The 23,050-nt window shown below is 46.2% G+C and overlaps 1 protein-coding gene across 2 annotated transcripts in view; it reads left to right on the forward strand.

Annotated features, from left to right (window-relative positions):
• Positions 1-4,590: 4,590 nt before the first annotated feature.
• Positions 4,591-23,050, forward strand: part of CWF19L1 (CWF19 like cell cycle control factor 1) — a 67,161-nt gene continuing 48,701 nt past the window's right edge. For both annotated transcript variants that reach the window (XM_074974992.1, XM_074974993.1), the window contains exons 1-4: positions 4,591-4,653; positions 5,886-5,970; positions 9,656-9,734; positions 18,207-18,308. In XM_074974992.1, the coding sequence (XP_074831093.1) occupies positions 4,631-4,653; positions 5,886-5,970; positions 9,656-9,734; positions 18,207-18,308 (289 nt within the window). In that variant the 5' untranslated portion in view covers positions 4,591-4,630. The remainder of the gene's footprint in view (positions 4,654-5,885; positions 5,971-9,655; positions 9,735-18,206; positions 18,309-23,050) is intronic.

Genomic DNA, 23,050 nt, shown 5'->3' on the forward strand with positions numbered 1-23,050 from the left:
AAAAGGCATATTAAAAAGTGGTGGCCCCAGTTGGTAACTTTCTGTTCTGCGCCACTTACTCTCTGCTGTGCTCTCATGGGCACCATACCGTGTAGATCCATTCCCAGTATTCTCAGCCTTCCTGCCTTGGGGGAGTTGGGCTGCCAGACCTGGCCTGGTTCATTGCCCCACAGTCTTAGGGGTCTGCAGGTTCCTATGAGGGAATTTTTGGCAATGGCCTAGCAGGATTTAAAAGCCAGGCCTGCATGTCTGAAGACATCTGGGTAGCTGCAGCAGTGGCCTGAGGGGCCCTTTAATCAGTACCTTGGATTACTGTCCACATGTGCAAGTAGGTCCTAGTCCAAAGCCAGTTGATAACAGACAATCTTCCATTGACTTCAGTGGGTGTTGGATCAGGGCCCTAGTGTAGGGTTGTTGGCATGGGCCCATTGCTGTCCAGTGCACCAAAAATAACTCTTTGGGCCACCAGTCCTTTCTCATGTTTCGTGGCGGAGAGACTGGGATGCTGGGAGAGGAGACTATGGGCTACCTGCTGTTGATACAATACCCAGAGAGAGCCTGTGGGGCAGATACGGGGTCTATTCCGCTCCCACAGCAGGCGAAGCCACTCCTCAGCCTGAGAATCAGGGCTCTGCCCCCAGCTCTCCCTGGCCACGTGCTTCGGTGAAGAGGACACAGACTCAGGGCTGTCTCCTTTAAGGGCTGTTGCTTGCTGGACTGCAGTCAGACAGTCACATGGAAATAAGCAAAAATGTGGGGGAGGGATTTTCCAAAGATCACGAGTTTCTTAGGAGCACAGAGCTCATTGAAAGTCAGTGAGCAGGGCTGGATTTGTGGGTGGGCAACCGCCCAGGGTGCAATGGTCAGGGTGGCTCCATGGTCAGGGGGCTGTCCATGCCCATGGGATCCATGTGTGGGGAGGAGGATTGGGCACTGGGAGGGTGGCGGCTGCTGGCCAGGCACCCAGCTCTGAAGGCAGAGCCGCCACCAGCAGCAGCCCAGAAGGAAGGGTGGCATGGTAGGGTGTCTTGTCACCCTTCTGCAGGGAGCGGAGCTGGGGCAGCTGCGGAAGGCAGCTCAAGCATGTTCACCTCAGCCAATCTCCGGCTGAGCCGGGAGCCAGACCAGTTTGGCCCCTTCCCTGCCCTCCTCAGCCCGGTGCTCCAGAGAGCAGCGACCCCCAGCCACAGCAGGAGCCTCCGCGGGAGTTGACCTGACAGAGATGCTGCCTGCTCCCCCAGGGCTGCTGCTGCTGTAGAGGGAGCTCACCCCCTCCCCCCCGACGCCAGGGTCTGTCTGCCCACCCCACACATGGCAGTAGCAAACGAGTCCATCCCCAGCGCGAGCCCCCGGACCACCAAGGAGAGCGAGAGCCCACCTGCCCCCTCCAGGAAGAAGGAGCTGAAGGTCTTGATCGTGGGGGATGCAGGTTGCAGGAAAACATCTCTGTGCATGATGTACATGAAGGGAACCTTTCTGGAGGTGAGTGCTGGGGCCTCCCACCTCCCTGAGCTGCCCCCCTAATCCAGCCTCTCCATGCTAACCAGCCCCTCACCCCGTCACGGCACCCTGAGTGCTGTAGGATAACAGCCCTTTGGGGTCAGGTGGGGAAGAGGGTCACTGTCAATCTCTTGGACCCCCCCCTCCCCACGCCCTGCTAAGTTCGCCTAGGGCGCCATTTTCCCTAATGCTGGCCCTGTCAATGAGATTCATGCTCCCGAGATACACCTGCACTCTCTAGAACCTCAACCAAGAATGTGTATTACTTATTTCCAGGAGGGACCAGGTGAACCAAGGAAATTGCTCCAGCTGGTCAAAACTTTTCCTATCAGAAATATGGTTTCAGGGAAAGCAAAATTTTCTGTGGGAAAAAGTCAACTTTGTTGAAATGGCAAATACTGCAGGAGAGGGGACAGCACAAGAGATGAACAAGCCGTTTGCTCATGTACACACACCACAAGAGAGAAACACAGGAGAATGGAGCTGCTCTGCTCTGGGCTGGGGATTGTTTTGTTTGTTTTCTAGAGAAGGGAATCTAAACTGTTCAGCAATCCCTCACCACAACCCACAAGAAGAGTTAATGCTGAAAGTGTGTCAGGGGATCCATCTACTGTCCAAAGCAATTACTACATTTTCTGTACAAAACAATGAGGCCTTTAGACACCGAACGTGAGGAAGTCTGGAGATGGACAATCATAAAATCATAGAATATCAGGGTTGGCAGGGACTGCAGAAGGTCATCTAGTCCAACCCCCTGCTCAAAGCAGGACCAATCCCCAATTAAATCATCCCAGCCAGGGCTTTGTCAAGCTGGGCCTTAAAAACTTCTAAGTAAGGAGATTCCACCACCTCCCTAGGTAACCCATTCCAGTGCTTCACCACTCCCCTAGTGAAAAAGTTTTTCCTAATATCCAACCTAAACCTCCCACACTGCAACTTGAGACCATTACTCCTTGTTCTGTCAATGAAAGGAACCCGGCACTGCCCCACTGGTCTAGGACCTTCCACTCCAACAGTCTGACGCTGGCCACTCAACTTTGTCCCCTGAAACTGACAACACGTCCAGCTAGTTTCCAGATGTAGAACGGCACCTTGCCTCAACTCCCATTGCACTGCAACCTGCCCTGCAGATCTTCTTAAAGACGTCCCTTGTCCAACCTTGCATCCCACCCTGTTTCTAGGGCTGTTCACAGGCCAATAGGCAGTCTGGCCAGGGGCAGAGCTAAGGCAGAGCACTCAGGCTAAGCCTGTGGAGTGACAGCGGTGATATGACCAGGGAGAACTGACCAAATCCCTGAATTGTCCATTTCCAGACTTTGTGCAATTTGGGGCTTGGGAAGCTGCAGTAGTTCTGTGCAGAAAGTGCATTTAGGGGCCGTTAAAGAAACTGTTCTGCATTTATGCCCACACAACCCCTCCTTCTGTGCACTACCCTCCCCTCGTCCCTCCAGGCTCCTGCCCCGATGTGCCTTTCTAAGAACATTTGGTCTCCCCCACTCTCCTTGCCAGGGGCCCCCGTCCCCTGTTCCTCCCCTTCCCCCAAGGCGCCACCCCTGACCTGGCCAGAAGCTGGCCCATGGTAAGAGCTGCCCAGGGAGCCTGGGCTGCAGTGGGCTGAGCCAGGAGACAGGTAGAGCAGCCAGGGGGAGCCTGGGTTAGTCTAAGGTGTAACACCCCCAGTAGACAGACCAACAGCAGTACTTTGAGGCTGGCCCTGCCTTCATAGCCCTGATTAGCCGGGGACGGGCACACAGAAGCTGACCTCCTGCCCTGTCCCCCAGAGCCCTGGCTGGCTGTAGAGCTGGCAGGAAATCCTGCCTCTGCCAGCTGCTGCCACCCCTTCTCCCACCCTTCGAGAAGGGGCTGTTGGGGAGACATGTGCTGCTCCCGTAGGGACACAGCAGGGCCCAGGGGAGCCCGACCTCAGGGCTGGGAGCTTGACCCAGGGAGATGCCCTGTGCACGTGCGAATGGGCCCTGGCCAAGCAGAAGGATCCCCTTGATGCCCGATGCATTCAGCAGGCCTTGCCTCAGCCCAGGACTCTCGCTGGTTCCATACCCCACTCTGAGAACTCCAGTCGCAGGCACTAACAGAGTTTGCAGCCTGGGTTTCTCTCTCACTAACCACGAACTGCCACTCTGAGCCCTCTCGCTGCCGCGTCCCATCCCCCCTGGAAAACCCTGAACAGGGCAGGGCTGGCCTGGAGCCTGAACGTTCACCCTGGTACTGGCAACGAAGCTCCTGTTCCGTCTCCGGCCTCAGGCGGCGTTGCTGGGTAACAACCTCCCCGCCGAGAATTGCTGTGACTTGATAAACGAGCGTCAAAAGAAGGGGTGGGGGGGCAGGAAATGGTTGCGATGGTTCGCACTGTATCAATTCCCGGGCTCCTGAAGTAGAAGAGCGGGACAATTAACTCCCACGCCTTGGATCTTGCGCCCCAGAAGGATATTAGCCTTTTCCGCAGCTGCCTGACACCGCTGGCGCATATCCACTCCGCGAACCAGCGTAACCCCAGACTCAGCCCGCCATTGCCCAGGGTGGGGCACGGGAGACACACGGGCCCGTGTGGGACTCCTCTCGCTACAGGCCCCAGCGTGAGCGCAAGCCCCTGACACCGATTCTTGGTGTCTGGTCTGCGAAACCCGGGCCCGCCTTACGGTCACTTCATCTAGGCCCCCTGCCCTGGCTTGCTGAAGAGAAGGGCATGCAGCGTGCGTCACGCCGGGCTCGGGTGACGTACCGAGTGAGCACGGCTCTCGTTTCCGGCCGGGGGAGGGGTCGGGTGACGTACGAGCGAGCAGGGCTCTCGTTTCCGGCCGGGGGAGGGGTCGGGTGACGTACCGAGCGAGCACGGCTCTCGTTTCCGGCCGGGGAGGGTTTGGGTGACGTACCAAGCGAGAACGGCTCTCGTTTCCGGCCGGGGGAGGGCTCGGGTGATGTACCGAGCGAGCACGGCTCTCGTTTCCGGCCGGGGAGGGTTTGGGTGACGTACCGAGCGAGCACGGCTCTCGTTTCCGGCCGGGGAGGGTTTGGGTGACGTACCGAGCGAGCACGGCTCTCGTTTCCGGCCGGGGGAGGGGTTAGGGGCGTCGGCAAGTTGGGGAGTTTTGTTCCCTTCTGCGGCGTTGAAATGGCTGGAAAACCTCTGAGAGTGTGAGGCGGGGGCGCGGCCCTGCTGTCGCGCTGCGGGGGGAGCGGGCGGGTGTGTGTCTGTCTGTCTGTCTGTCTGCCTGCCTGCCTGCCTATCTGCCAGGCGCCGCGGCGGGGCCGGACTCGGGGGGTCTCTGGGCCTGTGGGGCCCCTGCTCCCAGCCCGGCGCCGGGCCCTCGATCGAGCTGCAACGTCGCCGCTGGGGCCGGGCCTGTCTGGGCGGGACGGGGGCGAGCTGGGCTGTGGCTCGGGCCCCGCTTGTGGTGCCTGCTGCCGAGCCACGCGGCCCCGTCTTCGCGCGTTGTGACGCGTTTTCTTCTCACTCGAGTGGCTGAGGCCCTGGGCTAGAGGGGCTCGAGGGCTGGCCCGCGCGCTGCACGGACAGTTGCGTGGAAGCAGGGGTTTTAATGGAAATAGTGTTGCGATTTCCACCGTGCTCCTCTAGGATAATAACTAGAGTGGTAGTGACCTCTATCAAGAGCTAACGTTGTCTGAGTGCTTCCAATCTTAACCCTGATTTTGGTATCTGAAAAGCTCGTTCAGTGTTTTGTTTTTTAATAGCTCCTAGAAAATTGCAGTGTGCATTGCTAATGTAATTTTACTGTTTTTAGGGCTGTTAGGTTCTTAGCTCTGGACCAAGCCTGAAGGTGTTTTAAGGGCTCTATAGCTTGTAGTGGAAATGGTGTGCAGAAGTGGTATCTCACACTTTTTTCTATTTTTTAAAATAAGACTAAAAATGTAGGACATTTCAGAAAAAAATGGTAAAGAGAGCATTAGTATTCCATGGTTTAAACAAATAAAAGTCAATAAATGCTTGCTTTAGCTGCCCATGCAATCCTAACTCAGCCTTTTGTGTGTGCATTTCAATACAAGTTTTAATTACATGGTCTTATGTATCATGTAGTACAATATAAAATACTGTAGAAAAATACTGTCAGTTATGGAGAGATGTGCATAAGGCAGCACTTGTTTATTCCCAGTCCTTAGAGGTTGCAGGCCATCTGTCTCCTGGTAAGTCCTAAAACACATTTTCCCAGAACAGGAATCTGAGTTAAACAGTATTTAGACAGTAGTTATATTTTAGGCAGGATTTTCCACAACCTCATGGGTGAAGTGTGTGTATGAATCCTTGGCTGTAAGAAAGACAGGGTCCCAATTTTTCATGTTACCAATTCAAAAATTAAAGATACACAAACTCATTATGGGTGTTGTCATGTCCTTATTTCTCTCCCTAGACTGGCCTGTGGGGATGTTGAAGGAAAATTTGATATGTTGTTCAATAGAGTGCAAGCTGTTCAGAAGAAAAGTGGAGAATTTGATGTAAGATTTATATTTCTGCTTCTGCACCGTGGTCTGTTAGATTAGAAGTGTTTCATTGTATAATGCCTCCCATTGGCAAGTGAAAAAAATTGACCTATGGTAATGTTAAATGAAGCCAAATGCTCATTGTGTTAGACTCCTCTAAATGTTATGTGAAAAGAATATTTGTACATAATGTGAATTAGAAGCACAGTGTTTAGTATTTACATAGTGCTTTGCATCTTTAAAACATTGAACAAATACTAATACTCACAACACCTCTTTAAAGTTGGCACCACAGATAAGTCTTCTTATCCTTATATTTACAGGTGGGAAACTGAAGCAAAGAGATGCAGTGACTTGCTCAAAGTGTCTCACTGAGGGTATGTCTACACTACGGAGACTATCCCAGCATAGCTATGGCACTGTTGCTATGCTGGCATAACCCTGTAGTATAGACATAGCCTATGCTGGCGAAAGGGTATTTCTTTTGTTGTAAGAAAACTACCTCCCCAAGCAACATCTACACCGGGGATTAGGTTGGCATAGCTATGGCACTCGGGGTAGGGGTGGATTTTTTACACCCCTGAGTGACATAGGTATGTCAACCTAAATTTTACATGTAGACCAGGCCTCAATGAGTGGCAGAAACAGAACCAGGAATTCTGGCTTTTAGCCCCATGCTCATTGTACATTAATCAAAATGTAGAACTTGGATTATTTTACCAAAATTGATTTTTGATTTCTGACTGAAAATTGATTCAAAGATACCAGGGAAACTATTTTTCTTAAAACCTAGACATTTCTGAGTTTTTAAAAAATTCTCTGAATTGAAGAGGGTGAAAGCAAGCCGGTCTTTACTGGAAAACATTTTATAAGTTACATTTGTTATTTTAAAAAGTGAGCTAACTGACAAGTGGTGTTACCTGCAGCGTTATAGCCGTGTTGGTCCCAGGATGTTAGAGAGAGAAGGTAGGTGAGGTAATATCTTTTATTGGACCAACTTCTGTTGGTGAGAGAAACAAACTTTCAAGCTTACACAGACCCTTTCTTCAGGCCTGGGAAACTTAGGCCAGGTGTTCACTACGTACTTACTTAGGTATAACTGTGTTGCTCAGGGTGTGAAAAATCCACATCACTGAGCAACTTAGTTATACCGATCTTAAACCCCGTGTAGACCGTGCTGTGTTGGTGGGAGAGCTTCCACCAACATAGCTGTCAACTCTCACAGAGGTGGAGTTATTAAGCTGACAGGAGAGCTGTCTGCCATGGACTTAGAGCATCTTCACCACAGGTTTGTAGTGTAGACCTGCCCTTATTCAGTGTGTCACATCTAAATACAAGGTGTGACAGATTGAATGATCCCTTCAAATATATGTTAACTACTTACGTTAAACAAAGTGAAGTGGCCAGTTAACTCCTCTCCAGTCATAGGAAAGGATGGAGAAGCAGCTGAGGGGGAAGTTGTTAGTGCATTATTGATTGTTGTAATAAGCCACGAATCTAGTGTCTAGCAAAGTTATGAATTTACGCTTTCAGGTTTGTCTTTTGAAAGTGTCGTGGAGGTTTCCTATGAGATTGAGGACTGATAGGTCAGATATGGAGTGATCGCTCTGTGAAAAGTGTTCACCCACTGATGATATGGTGATTTCGTTTTTCATCGTTTTCCTGTGAGTTCATTCAAGAGCATCGTGATGATCTGGTTTCATCTACATAGTTGTTACTGGAGCATTTAATGCACTGGATGAGGTCTGCCACATGTTGTGATAATCATGTATAGGACCCATGGATCTTGAAAGATGTGTTGTGGGTGGGTATTGATCATTGTAGCAGTGGAGATATGTCTGCATGTTTTGCATCTTCTGTTCTGGCAGGGTCTGGTGCTGCTTCGAGTTGAGGTGTCCTGGTCTATGAGGAGCTTGCTTCTGATGATGCGCTTGGAGAGACTGCGGGGGGGGGGGGGGTATTTGAAGGCCAGAAGTCAGGAAAGACTTTTCACAGTGGGGTCCCCATTCTATATGGGTTGTGCTTGTTTGATGTGGGGTGATAGGTGACAACTAGGAGTGTTTAGTTGGTGTGGGTTTACTTCTGTACTGAAGCAGGTTTTCTTGGGGTATTTGGGTGACTTGTTCCATTATGTGATCTACTTCTCTGATGGAGTGTCCTTGTTTGGTGAAGGTGGTTTTAAGTGTATAATAGTGTTTGTTCTGGACTTTCTCTTCGGAGAGTATTCTGTCGTATCTGAGTGCCTGGTTGTAGATAACAGATGTCTTGGTGTGTTTGTGATGGCTACAGGATCTGTGAAGGTAGGTGTGCTGATCCCTGGGTTTCTTGTATATAGTCTGTAGGGGTTCATTGCTGAAGCTGCTTGTGGTGTCTAGGAAGTTCATGCTACTGTGGGAGTTCTCCAGAGAGTTTAACGGTGGTTGTTGAAGTTGTGATGGAAATCTGAGAAAGTTTAAGTTGCCTCTGCCAATGCATCTGATCCTTGGCTGCATTTTTGCCTCCCACAGCTTTTGCTAGTTTTGCTTTGGAGAGTGGAAAGTTGAAACCAGAGGATTGAAGTCAGGCGCTTAAGATGTATGCTTTGCCTTCAGTTGACTGCAGTTCAGTTGCTGGACAAGAGACGAAAGCTGCCTTTTCCTATCTCTCTCGCTGTTCTTTTCACTCTTCTTTTATGTGAATGTCTTGGGGAAACACAGTATGAGATTTTAAAAGAACCTGAGAGCTCAGACTGATGCTGTTATAATGGAGTCTAAGGTGTTTTAAAACCCTTAATTAGTGTTGTAACAGTAAACCGTTAAATGTGGTCTGGAGTTCAGGTAGAATAGGTTCTGGCCCTTTCTTCTGTTGTAACAACCACCATTAAAATACACCAGGAAAACTGTTGAAAAAATGATAGTAGATCCTGAGGTCCCAGCAGGTTGTGGTAGCTCTGATGGTGAAGCTCCCTCTGTCCCTCCCCTGCAAGCTGTCCAGGCTGCAAGCTCAAGCCAGTAACCAAGTGATATTGCCTCTTCAGAAAAGGAATGCCTTGCCCCCATCAAAATGAACCAAACAAATACACTTCTGGTGGATTGCAGTTATCAGCACTTCATGGTGTCCTAGCAACTCTTAATTTGTTGTTATAACAATTTTATGCACTCTCCAGGAGTCTTTTGAGACTCCTTATCACAGTTCGATTAAACACGCTCAGTTTGTACCACTCTCTTTGATTCTAACTTTCACTTAATTTCATGTAACAGGTCATGGCAAAGTTCTGTAACCTTTCTCCCACTCTGTGCATCTTGTGATATTGGTCTCTGCACATCATGACTTAAAAGGATGCTTGCAACAATGGTGGGATGCTATTGGAGAGGTTGCTAGGAAGTGTTTTCTCCTGGAAAAGACTCTGTACATAGAGAAGGAATAAGGGAGTTTCTCGCAATGAAGATGTACTTGATCTTGTAATTTCAGCTGTTTTTCCCTGGATTTTTTTTTGTGTGTGTGTGCGCTTAATAACTGCTAAGGAATTTCTCGTTTTACATACATCAAATGAAACTAAATCTCAGGCAATAAACCACTGAACCCAAATCACTGTTAATGCTGTGACAGTAAGAAAGTAATGAAAAGGACAGCCTAGGTATTTTTACATCGTAAACCTTTCCCCCTTCTTACAATGGTTCTCTTGTGTTTTTTTTTTTTTTTTTTTTTTTAACGATTTTAGCTGCTTTTGTGTGTTGGGAACTTCTTTGGCTCTACTCCAGAGACAGAGTGGGAGGAATACCGGACATGTGCCAAGAAAGGTAAGGAAAGGGCCTGTATATTAGATGACTATAACCCAGTGGGATGTGGCTGCACACGTGGCTTTGAATTTGATGAACAATATCTTCACCACACATCTCATTCCTGTGTTGCTTTATTAAGTTTTTCAGTGTACGATCCTGAACTGAACAGAGGGATGGCTAGGGCAAGGGCTGTGGTGAGTGTCAGAGCCATTCAGCTATGTTTTATGGAAGCTGAAGGCAATGTGCTCAGCACTGCTTGCTGCTGCTGGTACAAAAAGGATCAGTGTGTGCCTTTGGTGTCTGCTGCAAATGTCTGTGTGTATGGAAAGGGCTTGTAAGCTGTCTGTGGATTACAATGAGTAATATTATATTAACTAGGCCCTGCTGCTTAGCACTCAATGGAGTGTTAGGTCTGTATGATGTGCAGCTTGCTGCTATCTGTGTAATTTCTCCAGTAATGTACAATACTGGGTTGTCTCCTCTCTGCCATTGATCTGGGGGCAGCTCAAGCTGTTAATTATCAACTCATGTAGTTGATCACATCTATTCCCTGTTGCCCCATCTTTTCCCTCTCGAAGCTGCACCAGACAGCAACAGTAATCTGTCCTTTGAAAATTAATGAACAAGCAGTGAAAAGAATTAGTGTTAAAGCCCTTTCCTCTTGGCCTTCCAATCTTGAGATGTGTTCATTGGGGTATTTCACTTGCACAGGTTTCTGTCATGGCCAGGAGTGCATAATAAAGGGCCAAGAGCACTTTGAATGCTCTGTGCCCAGAACAGAGGCACAAGAGGATTCTGTTTCCATGCAGCTGTTCTACCAAAATATTTCGAAGTATGCCTTGTGACTTACTGAGCATGGGCTTCTCTTTGAGCCTCTCATTAATCCAGCATAGACCCCTTCTCCACCTGTGTAGGAGAAATTATCCATTCCCTTATTCCCCGGTCCCTCTCCCTGCTCCTCTCAGGTCCTATCACCACATTTATGAGAGAAGCTTATCTGTGAAAATCTGTAAAGCTGCCACCTTACCTTGTTTTTTCTTCGAGTATGTCTGTACTTCAGGCTGGGGGTGCAATTCCCAGCTTGTAGACACAATCTGCATTAGCTCTGATTAAGCAAGCTCACTAAAAATATAGATGATGTAATGTCACTGGCAGGAGGGGCTATGTACCTGCCTGAGACGTTGGGCACCAGGGTGTATTGATTTAAAATCACCAATTTTTTGTCAGCAAACAGGAAATCTTGATTTAAATCATGGATTTTAATGGTGTTTTATATTTGTACTTTTTAGTTATTTTCCAAAAGAAACATTGATTCCCAGTGGTTGGAACTATTAAAACATGTTGACTTTCAACTAAGTATAGCCTATTGTGATGGGTTCCCCCCCAGGATGCCACTTGGAACTGGGATACCACTGAGCCTGCCTGTCCCACTAGCCTGGGTTCCCTTTACTCTGTACTGCTGTGACAGTCTCTCAAGCTCCCTTCTAGCAGGGCAGTGAAGAAGAAATAGAGCTCAGGAACAGGTTTGCAGAGTTGGAAAACGAAGAAGGGGCACTGCAGGTGGTCACTGAAGGTGAGAGGGCAAGGAAAAAAAGAAGAGCTAGTCCTATTGGAAGAGGGCAAGAGTCAATGGAGATAACACCAAAGATGAGCTCCAGGAGGTTATGGGATGGGTTGTAGAGGATTTCAAGGGACAACAGGAATTGTGGCCAGATGGAACAGGGGATAGACTGGAGAATCGCACCATCACCAGGAAAAGGCAGGTCTACGTGATTGGGGACTCATTACTGTGCAGAATAGACCGGCCTGTAACAAGAGCTGATCCAGAGGACAGAAGGGTGTGCTGTCTGCCGGGTGCTAAGATATGGGATGTGGACCTGAGGCTGAAGAGGATCCTAACAGGAGCGGGAAAGAATCCATTGATTATCCTTCATGTGGGAACAAATGATACGGTTAGATTCTTGCTGGAACGTATCAAGGGAGATTATGCCATGCTGGGGAAGACGCTAAAGGAAATTGAGGCTCAGGTGATCTTCTGTGGGATTCTGCCTGTTCCTAGAGAAGGGCAACAAAGGTGTGACAAGATTATGATGCTCAACAGATGACTCAGGCAGTGGTGCTATAAGGAGGGCTTTGAGAAGTATGGCCACTGGGAAGCATTCTTGGACAGAGGACTGTTCTCTCGGGATGGACTTCACCTGAGTAAGGAGGGAAATAGACTTCTAGGATGGAGGATGGCACAACTGATCAAGAGCTTTAAACTAGGAGTTCGGGGGAGATGGTTGGGAGATGTTCAGGTTATCTCCACGCCAGTTATTCTCTTTGAGAGGGAAGAAAATGAAGTAAGAAAGGATATACAGCCGTGGGTAGGAAAATGGACTTAAGGAGGAAGGGCAGTGTACATACCAACCTAATAGGTAATATTGGCAGTAGAATGTCTGTGCCCAATTGGGTAAAGAATGTGAGCAAACGGCAAAAATTAAGATGTTTGTACACTAATGCGAGGAGCCTAGGTAATAAAATAGAGGAACTAGAGCTACTGGTGCAGGAAGTGAAACCAGATGTAATAGGGATAACAGAAACATGGAATAGTAGTCATGACTGGAGTACTGGTATTGAAGGATATTAGGAAAGACAGAAATAAAGGCAAAGGTGGTGGAGTAGCGTTGTATATCAATGATGAGGTAGACTGTAAATAAATAAGAAGTGATGGAATGGATAAGACCGAGTCTGTCTGGGCAAAAATCACATTGGGGAAGAAAGCTACTAGAGCCTGCCCTGGGATAGTGCTTGGGGTGTGCTATAGACCACCAGGATCCAATGTGGATATGGATAGAGACCTCTTTAAAGTCTCCCATGATCACACAATTGCCATTAGTATTTACTTCTTTAAAAACATTAACTTCCCAGATATAGACTGGAGGATAAGTGCTAGTAATAATAATAGGGCTCAGATTTTCCTGGATGCGATAGCTGATGGATTACTTCATCAAGTAGTTGCTGAACCAACAAGAGGGGATGCCATTTTTTGATTTGGTTTTGGTGAGCAGTGAGGACCTCATAGAAGAAATGATTGTAGGGGGACAACCTTGATTCCAGCGATCATGAGCTAATTCAGTTCAAACTAAATGGAAGGATAAAGAAAAATATATCTGTGTCTAGGGTTTTTTATTTCAAAAAGGCTAACTTTAAAAAATTAAGGAAATTAGTTAGGGAAGTGGATTGGATTGAAAAACTTGTGGATCTAAAGGCGGAGGAGGCCTGGAATTACTTCAAGTCAAAGTCGCAGAAACTATCCGAAGCCTGCATCCCAAGAAAGGGGAAAAAATTCATAGGCAGGAGTTGTAGACCAAGCTGGATGAGCAAGCATCTCAGAGAGGTGATTAAGAAAAAGCAGAAAGCCTACAAGGAGTGGAATATGGGAGGGATTAGCAAGGAAAGCTACCTTACTGAGGTCAGAACATGTAGGGATAAAGTGAGAAAGGCCAAAAGCCATGTAGAGTTGGACCTTGCAAAGGGAATTAAAAGCAATAGTAAAAGGTTCTATAGCCATATAAATAAGAAGAAAACAAAGAAAGAAGTGGGACTGCTTAACACTGAGGATGGAGTGGAGGTTAAGGATAATCTAGGCATGGCCCAATATCTAAACAAATACTTTGCCTCAGTCTTTAACGAGGCTAATGAGGAGCTTAGGGATAATGGTAGGATGACAAATGGGAATGAGGAAATGGAGGTAGATATTACCACATCTGAGAGAGAAACCGAACTCGAACAGTTTAATGGGACTAAATCGGGGGGCCCGGATAATCTTCATCCAAGAATATTAATGGAACTGGCACAAGAAATTGCAAGCCCGTTAGCAAGAATTTTTAATGAATCTGTAAACTCAGGGGTTGTACCGTATGACTGGAGAATTGCTAACATAGTTCCTATTTTTAAGAAAAGTAAAAAAAGCGATCCGGGTAACTACAGGCCTGTTAGTTTGACATCTGTAGTATGCAAGGTCTTGGAAAAAATTTTGAAGGAGAAAGTAGTTAAGGACATTGAGGTCAATGGTAATTGGGACAAAATACAACATGACTTTACAAAAGGTAGATCGTGTCAGACCACCCTGATCTCTTTCTTTGAGAAGGTAACAGATTTGTTAGACAAAAAGAGAACGCAGTAGATCGATTTCAGTAAGGCATTTGATACGGTTCCACATGGAGAATTATTAGCTAAATTGGAAAAGATGGGGTTCAATATGAAAATTGAAAGGTGGATAAGGAACTTTTTATTAGTGACCTTGGCACAAAAAGTGGGAATGTGCTAATGAAGTTTGCGGATGACAAAAATCTGGGCAGTATTGCCAATACAGAGAAGGACCGGGATATCATACAGGAAGGTCTGGATGACCTTGTAAACTGGAGTAATAGTAATAGGATGAAATTTAATAGTGAAAAGTGCAAGGTCATGCATTTAGTGATTAATAACAAGAATTTCTGTTATAAACTGGGGATGCATTACTTGGAAGTAACAGAGGAGGAGACGGACCTCGGAGTATTGGTGGATCACAGGATGACTATGAGCTGCCAATGTGATATGGCTGTCAAAAAAGCTAATGCGGTCTTGGGATGCATCAGGCGAGGTATTTCCAGTAGAGATAAGGAGGTGTTAGTACCTTTATACAAGGCACTGGTGAGACCTCAACTGGAATACTGTGTGCAGTTCTGGTCTCCCGTGTTTAAGAAGGATGAATTCAAACTGGAGCAGGTACAAAGAAGGGCTACTAGGATCATCCGAGGAATGGAAAACCTGTCTTATGAAAGGAGACTCAAGGAGCTTGGCTTGTTTAGCCTAACTAAAAGAAGGTTGAGGGGAGATATGATTGCTATCTATAAATATATCAGAGGGATAAATACCATGGAGGGAGAAGAATTATTTAAACTCAGTACCAATCTGGACACAAGAACAAATGGATATAAACTGGCCATCAGGAAGTTTAGACTTGATATTAGACGAAGGTTTCTAACCATCAGAGGAGTGAAGTTCTGGAACAACCTTCCAAGGGAAGCAGTGGGGGCAAACGACATATCTGGCTTCAAGACAAAGCTTGATAGGTTTATGGAGAAGGTGATATGATGGGATAGCCTAATTTTGGCAATTAATTGATCTTTGACTAGCAGTAGATATGCCCAATGGCCTGTGATGGATGTTAGATGGGGTGGGATCTGAGTTACTACAGAGAATTCTTTCCTGGGTGTCTGGCTGGTGAGTCTTGCCCACATGCTTAGGGTTTAGCTGAACCACCATATTTGGGGTCGGGAAGAAATTTCCCCCCAGGGCAGATTGGCAGAGGCCCTGGGGGTTTTTCGCCTTCCTCTGCAGCATGGGGCATGGGTCACTTGCTGGAGGATTCTCTGCACCATGAAGTCTTTAAACCATGATTTGAGGACTTCAGTAGCTCAGACATACGTTAGGGGTTTGTTACAGGAGTTGGTGGGTGAGATTCCATGACCTGCGTTGAGCAGGAGGTCAGACTAGATGGTCATAATGGTCCCTTCTGACCTTAAAGTCTATGATTCTATGATTAACAGCTTTCCGCCCCAAATATGAGTTCCACACTGGTTTAAGAGACAAAACAAATTTACTAACTACAAAAGATAGACTTTAAGTGATTAGAAGTGATAGCAAACAGATCGAAGCAGATTACCTTAGTAAATTAACAAAAACCGCAAACTGAGTTTAACACATTAGATAGGTAGGATATAAATTAGCAAATTTTCACCCTGAGTGATAAACAGACTGGCAGATTCTTAAGGTACAAGTTGCCTTGGCTTTCCCGGGTTTTCACACACAGGCTAAAAATCCTTCTAGCTTGGGACCATAACTTCCCACAGTTCAGTCTTTGTTCCTCAGGTGTTTCCAGGTGTGTGGTTGCGGGGAGAGTGAGGTCCCCCAGTGATGTCATTTACCCCCTTTTATATCTTCTTCCCACTTCCTGGAAAGCTCTCTTGCTGTGACCTGGGTCAAACAGTTTCCATCGTGTAGTGCTATCTCTTGAGAGGTTTCTATTGTACACAGTTCCTAGGGTAATCCGTGTGCTTGTGTGCATTTCCTCAATAAGCCATTAACATTGTTTGGCCTTTTTATTGTCGTATCTGAAAGGCTGCTTGTTGGTGTTTTCAACCTCATGACATGTTCCAGTAACACATACTAGCCAAACTTAATAACTTCACATACGATGATAGCACACACAATCCAATGAGATTACTGTCTAGCAGATCAAGACTTTTAGAATGACACCTCCCAAGGCATACTTTGTATAAGGCATATCCTAATTACATGGCAGTGGTGAATAGTGGGGTGTCACACCTATGCAATTGTATAGCCTAACTTACATTTATTCAAGTTTTTACATTTTTTTTGTTTGTTTTGTTAGAAGATGGTGATTTTTTTTAACTTGTGATTTGTCAATCTCTGTTTGGATTGAAATTCAGATTAAATTAAAAATTCACAAAAACTGCATATTTTTTTATTAAATAAAACTACCTGAAACTTGCTGAATATGTACAAAAATTGTCAGAACATGTTTTGCATTCAAAACTGATTATACAAAGGAAGAATTATAAGTAGTTATTGAATGGAACTGATTATTTCTGGTCAGTTTGTCCTTCAAGATTTTGGAACTGGTAGTTCTCATCCTCTCACATCTAGGTAGTTTTTATTAATAGATTGGAAGAGGGGAAACAAGCTTTTCTGCTTTTTCATCTCCCAGTAGGTTTCATTGAACTTGTCATTGAATTGAGCTATTTGAATGAACTGAAATGAAGAAAATATTCTCTCTGCACCTGCAGAAGAGGCTACTGCTGTGAGAAGCTGATTTAGCATTTTAGCAAGCTCTAGTTCCAGGTGCTTAGCCAGTGACTCCCACCAGTTCAGTGGTTTAATGTTCTTTATAACTTGGGAGAAATTATGCACTGCTTATTTTTGGTATTTAATTTAAATTATTTTAACAGATTGATAAATTTTGACCTTAACATAGGCTGTCAATTTCAGATTTAATTTTAATCTGATTTAAATAAAATTCAGTTTATTTTTTTAAAGTGGCTATCCACCTTGTTATGCATGTACAGTATAAGCTTTTTTTATCCAGGATGTTGCAGGAATGGGGCATGCCAGTAAGTGAAAAATGCCGGTTAACTAAGGGGGAGGGAGTTTGGGTGTGGGAGGGGGCTCAAGGCAGGGGGTTGGGCAGGAGTTTCAGGGTGCTGCATCCGGGGGGGAGGGGCAGGGGCGACCTGTCCGGGGTGCTCCTCGGCGGAGGCACGGCAGATGGCTCTGTGTGCTGCCCCCGCCCCAAGTGCTGGCTCCGCTGCTCCTATTGGCTGAGACAGCTGAGAGTTTTTTGCCTTCCAGCTAAACTTTGTTCTGTTGTTAGCTCATTTCCTTGATCCAGCCCCACTCTGTTCTGCTTCATCTCTCTGTCCTGTCTAGTGTGTAAGTTGTAGTCTCTGGAGTAGGAACTCTCTTCTTAAGGCTTGTACAGGCAAGTAACAATCACAAAGGGGTTTGTTCTTGATTGGATTTCCTGGGTGCTTCCATAATATATTGATCATTTTTTCTAAGCTGGGAAAGATGATGATTGACCCTTTTCACATCAAACCTTCCTAAAGAGGTTAGCAGCAGTATTGGAAGAGCTTGAGTCTTCACCATTCACATGTTATGGAGAGGTTAAACTCAGTCTTCTGAGGGCAGGGAGATCTCAGCAGAGGAACCTCAGATCTGGACTGACTTACCCCCATTCACTCTTAGACCTGGCCAACACACACAGTTGTGTGGATATAAGTAAAGGTGTCATTTTATTTTCATTAGGTGAAGTGACGCAACTTTGTTCACTCTGGACACTTACAGTGGTTTAAACCTGGTTTATCTGTTTAGCTTATGGCGGTACATTTTTATAGGTGAAAGCTAAACTGATGAGTCCACACACAAATTGTACTGTTTTAACTAAACAAATGTAAATGAAACTGGTGCAAGTTGTGTGTATAGGCAAGCTTTTAGTTCTTCAGGGCCAAAGCTTAATGAGCTCCTAGGTGTCATGCAAGTCTTGATTATTTACACTGGCTTTTCTTGATGGGGGAGATTACAGTTGATGGGGGAAGGGATTTGAGAATCATTTAATCTTGTTGGCATTATCCGTGAAAATGTTCTTAAGGGACACAGTCAACTTGAAATCTACCCAATTTAAAAAAAAAAATCTGTACTTAAATATACTCTACTAGTATGTACTATAATGTTCAATTTAGGTGTTTGCTTTTTTGTTTGTTTTTTTTTAACTGGTGATAAATTTCAGTGAAACGGGCAGGACCTAATAAACTCAATTTCTGGGTCCAAAACTATAGTCCATTTCCTCTGTAGTGAGTCTTCACTTCATAATAGTAAATACAGAATTGAATAAATGTCACAGTTCTGAAACAAGTGAACTAATTGTGTGTGTTTCTTCTCTAGCTCCTATTCCAACGTATGTCTTGGGTGCCAATAACCCGGAAACCGTACATTATTTTCCAGATGTCAATGGCTGTGAACTAGCCGAGAACATTACGTACTTAGGTAATGGTACAGATTTTATTTCTGTGTTGTGAATCCGATGTGCTCTTTATGAGTAGTGCCTTAATTTAGGTTGTGATGGCCCTTTCATTCCAAACGTCACTTGGTTCATTTCTTCACTTGTTGATACCTTCCTTCAGAAATCATTTCCGCGAATCTCTCGTACTGAGTCTCAGGCCCAAGATGAGTTGTTTTTGAAACCTTAGTAAAATCTATTCTGCTTTTTTTTAGATGAGCAACATAAAAAGACATCTTTTGTACTTTTACAACATTTTCAACTTTTTATGAGCTCAACAGAGCTGTTTGGGTTGTCAGCCTGAGCTTGTTGGGCAAGTTTCAATGAAGTCGTCAACTTTGGGGAAAAAATTGTTGGGAAACAAGTTAATGGCAAAAGAACAGTATGCATTGCATTTATGCAGTATGAATTTTCCTTCCTAATTCAGCTATGCATTTATTGTATGTTCATGCAACAGAACTGTGCAAGAGTTAGTCTGCCTCAGCTAGCATGAATCCAGCTAGTGCGAACTACAACACCTGTGAAGACAATGCAGCATAGACTTCAGAGTGGGCTAGCAGTCAGGCTACTTACCTCGGGCCAAACTGGGCTTGTACTATCTGTACTGGAGCTTGCCCTGCACTGTTTTCACTGCTGTTGTTACCCAGGCTAGCTGGATTCAAGCTAGTTCAGGTAGGCTAGTCCATATACAGAAGATAAGAATGGCCATACTGGGTAATACTGTGGCCAGTGCCAGATGCTTTAGAGGGAATGAACAGAACAGGACAATTATTGAGTGATCCATCCACTGTTGTCCAGTTCAAGCATCTACCAGTCAGAGGCTTAGTGATACCCAGAACATGGGGTTGCGTCCCTGATCGTCTTGGCTAATAGCCATTGGCGGATTTATCATCCGTGAATTTACCTAATTCTTTTTTGAACCGAGTTATACTTTTGGCTTTCTCAACATCCTCTGACCCCTGTTCTTGTGTTATGTGAAGGTGTCATAAATATAAAGGGAAGGGTAAGCCCCTTTAAAATCCCTCCTGGCCAGAGGAAAAATCCTCTCACCTGTAAAGGGTTAAGAAGCTAAAGGTAACCTCGCTGGCACCTGACCAAAATGACCAATGAGGAGACAAGATACTTTCAAAAGCTGGGAGGAGGGAGAGAAACAAAGGGTCTGTGTCTGTCTGTATGCTGCTTTTGCCGGGGATAGACCAGGAATGGAGTCTTAGAACTTTAGTAAGTAATCTAGCTAGGTATGTGTTAGATTATGATTTCTTTAAATGGCTGAGAAAAGAACTGTGCTGAATAGAATGACTATTCCTGTCTGTGTGTCTTTTTTGTAACTTAAGGTTTTGCCTAGAGGGATTCTCTATGTTTTGAATCTAATTACCCTGTAAGGTATCTACCATCCTGATCTTACAGAGGTGATTTCTTTACTTCTATTAAAAGTCTTCTTGTAAGAAAACTGAATGCTTTTTCATTGTTCTTAGATCCAAGGGTTTGGGTCTGTAGTCACCTATGCAAATTGGTGAGGATTTTTACCAAACCTTCCCCAGGAAGTGGGGTGCAAGGGTTGGGAGGATTTTGGGGGGAAAGACGTGTCCAAACTACGTTTCCCAGTAAACCCAGTTAGAGTTTGGTGGTGGCCGTGGAGATCCAGGGACAAAGGATAAAATTAATTTGTACCTTTGGGGAAGTTTTAACCTAAGCTGGTGAAAGTAAGCTTAGGAGGTTTTCATGCAGGTCCCCACATCTGTACCCTAGAGTTCAGAGTGGGGGAGGAACCTTGACATGGTGGCAGAGTGGTGGGATTAACCTGAAATCATTTTGAGATCAATTTGAGATTTTTTGAACTAGAAATACAGATTTTAAAAAGGAAAAAAAAATTTTTTTCCCTTTGGGGCTGCTGGAAAGGAGGTCCAACTGAAAGCAGCTAGTTTTTTCTCTGCTTTGGGGCCAGAGCAGAGACAAAAGGGGATTATCTTTGTGAATTGCAGGTTTTCTTTGCCTGGAGGCAGGGTACTTAACTCCTGCAGGGAAATTCACAGTCTTCCAAACCAGAGGTTTTTTTTCCCCTAAAAGTAAACGGGGGGGGGGAGCGTGTTCTACCCATTTGCCTGGAGACAAAAGTGGCAAGTTTTTTTTTTTTTTTTTTTTTTTTAGGATTTTGATTTTTTTTTTTGTTTTACAAGGAGCACAAGTTTGAAAAGGAATTTTTTTCCTTTGGGCTGCTGGTAAGCAGGTTTCCAAGTAGTTGGAGGTTTTTTGCTTTGATTTGGGGCCAGAGCAGAGACAAAGGGAATTGTCTTTTTCTGTAGGCTGACAATCACTATCAGAGAATAGGTATCCTATTCCAGCACAGCAAAATTTTACAGCCAAGTTTTGTTTGTTTATTTCTAAACCTCGGGTGTAAAGTTAGTTTAAAAACAGAGAGGTTAGGATGACAAAATCCACGGCTCGTGGACTTAGCCAGATTTCAGGCTGAGGAAAAACAAAAGGAACATGAAAGATAGATAGAATTCCTGCGGCTGGAGAAGGAGGTACAGGAGGCTGCCCACAAGAAGGAAATGGAGGCAAGGAAGCATGTGGAGGAGGAGAAGGAAAAAGAGAGGAAGCATGTGGAGGAGGAGGAGGAGAAGGAAAAAGAGAGGAAGCATGCACTGGAGATGGAGAAGGTAAAAAGGCTCAGCAGAATATACCAACAAACCCTAGCAATCCTTCTCCAGGTACCACTCCCCATCCCAGAAAGTTCCCCACCTACAAGGCAGGCGATGATACTGAGGCCTTCTTAGAAAACTTCGAAAGGGCCTGCCTTGGGTACAGCATCTCTACCGACCAATACATGGTAGAGCTGAGGCCGCAGCTCAGTGGACCCTTAGCTGAGGTGGCGGCTGAAATGCCTAAAGAACACATGAACAAGTGTGAACTGTTTAAATCCAAGGCGAGAGTCAGAATGGGGATAACACCCAAGCAGTCTCGTCGGAGGTTCAGAGCCCTAAGACGGAAACCAGACGTGTCATTTACCTGACATGCCTACCACATTGTGAAACATTGGGATGCCTGGATATCAGGAGCCAGTGTTGAATCTCCAGTAAATTTGCCCTTCCTAATGCAAATGGAACAATTCTTAGAGGGTGTTCCTGAGGAAATAGAAAGATACATCCTAGATGGGAAGCCCAAAACTGTAATCGAGGCAGGAGAGATTGGAGCCAGATGGGTGGAGGTGGCAGAGAAGAAGAAAACTGGTCGCAGTTGGAGCGGAGACCAGAAGGGACAACCCCAGACCACACCCTATTACCGGGGGCCGCCCAAAGCCCCACCTACCTCCCAAAGAACCCTCCAGACACCTTATCGTCCCACCACCCCATTCTCCAGCAACCCACCTTGCCCCAGTGACCCGTCAGCTGGACGATGTTTTAAATGTAACGAGCTGGGACATGTAAAGACCAACTGCCCCAAGAACCCCAATAGATTACAGTTCATTGCACTGGAATCACACCAGAGGTCCGCAGGCCCAGATACGGCCCAGATACCCTTGGAGTGGAGGGAAACTGAGTGTGGGCGGGAAGAAGGTCACCGCGTGGAGGGACACCGGAGCACAAGTGTCAGCTATCCATGCTTCCTTAGTGGACCCCAATTTAATCAACCCAGAGATCCAAGTGACGATTCAACCCTTCAAGTCCAACTCTTTCGATTTGCCTACAGCCAAGTTGTCTGTCCAGTACCAGGACTGGTCAGGAACGTGGACTTTTGCAGTCTATGATGATTATCCCATCCCCATGCTGTTGGGGGAAGACTTGGCCAATCATGTGAAGGGGGCCAAGAGGGTGGGAATGGTTACCCGCAGCCAGGCTAAACAAGCCGTGAGGCCTAACTCTGTTCCGGAAACCTCTATCAGGACCCGGTCAGAGGTGATGGACCCGGACCCCAGGCTAATGTCTGCAACAGCAGTAGTGGATCCAGTCCCAGAGACCCAGACGGAACCAGTCCCAGAACCGGAACCAGTCGAACAACCCACACCAGACCCATTGCCAGCACTGAATCCAGTACTTGCAACCTCAACACCAGAGGGCCCCACCGAACCTGAACCGGCAGCAGCCCATAACCCTACACAAGAGGCTCAGCCAGAACTTGAACCCCAACAGAGTGTCCCAGCAGAAAGCGGTTCACAGTCAACGGAAACAGCCCCATCCCCTGCATCGCTTCCAGAGGGACCAAGCATAGGTCCACAATCCAATGAGGAACTGATGTCTCCAGCATCAAGGGAACAGTTCCAGACCGAACAGGAAGCAGATGAAAGTCTCCAGAGAGCTTGGACGGCGGCACGGAGCAACCCACCGCCTCTCAGCTCTTCTAATCGATCCAGGTTTGTTGTAGAAAGAGGACTTTTATACAAGGAAACTCTTTCTGGTGGACACCAGGAAGACTGCCATCGTCAGAGACAGTTGTAGTTCCAACTAAATACCAGGGCAAGCTCTTGAGCTTAGCGCACGATCACCCTAGTGGCCATGCTGGGGTGAACAGGACCAAAGACCGTTTGGGGGGGGGTCATTCCACTGGGAGGGAATGGGCAAGGATGTTTCTACCTATGTCCGGTCTTGTGAAGTATGCCAAAGAGTGGGAAAACCCCAAGACCAGGTCAAAGCCCCTCTCCAGCCACTCCCCATCATTGAAGTTCCATTTCAGCGAGTAGCTGTGGATATTTTGGGTCCTTTTCCGAAAAAGACACCCAGAGGAAAGCAGT

This window comes from Natator depressus, chromosome 17 (genome assembly GCF_965152275.1).
Source record: "Natator depressus isolate rNatDep1 chromosome 17, rNatDep2.hap1, whole genome shotgun sequence".
Lineage (NCBI taxonomy): Eukaryota > Metazoa > Chordata > Testudines > Cheloniidae > Natator > Natator depressus.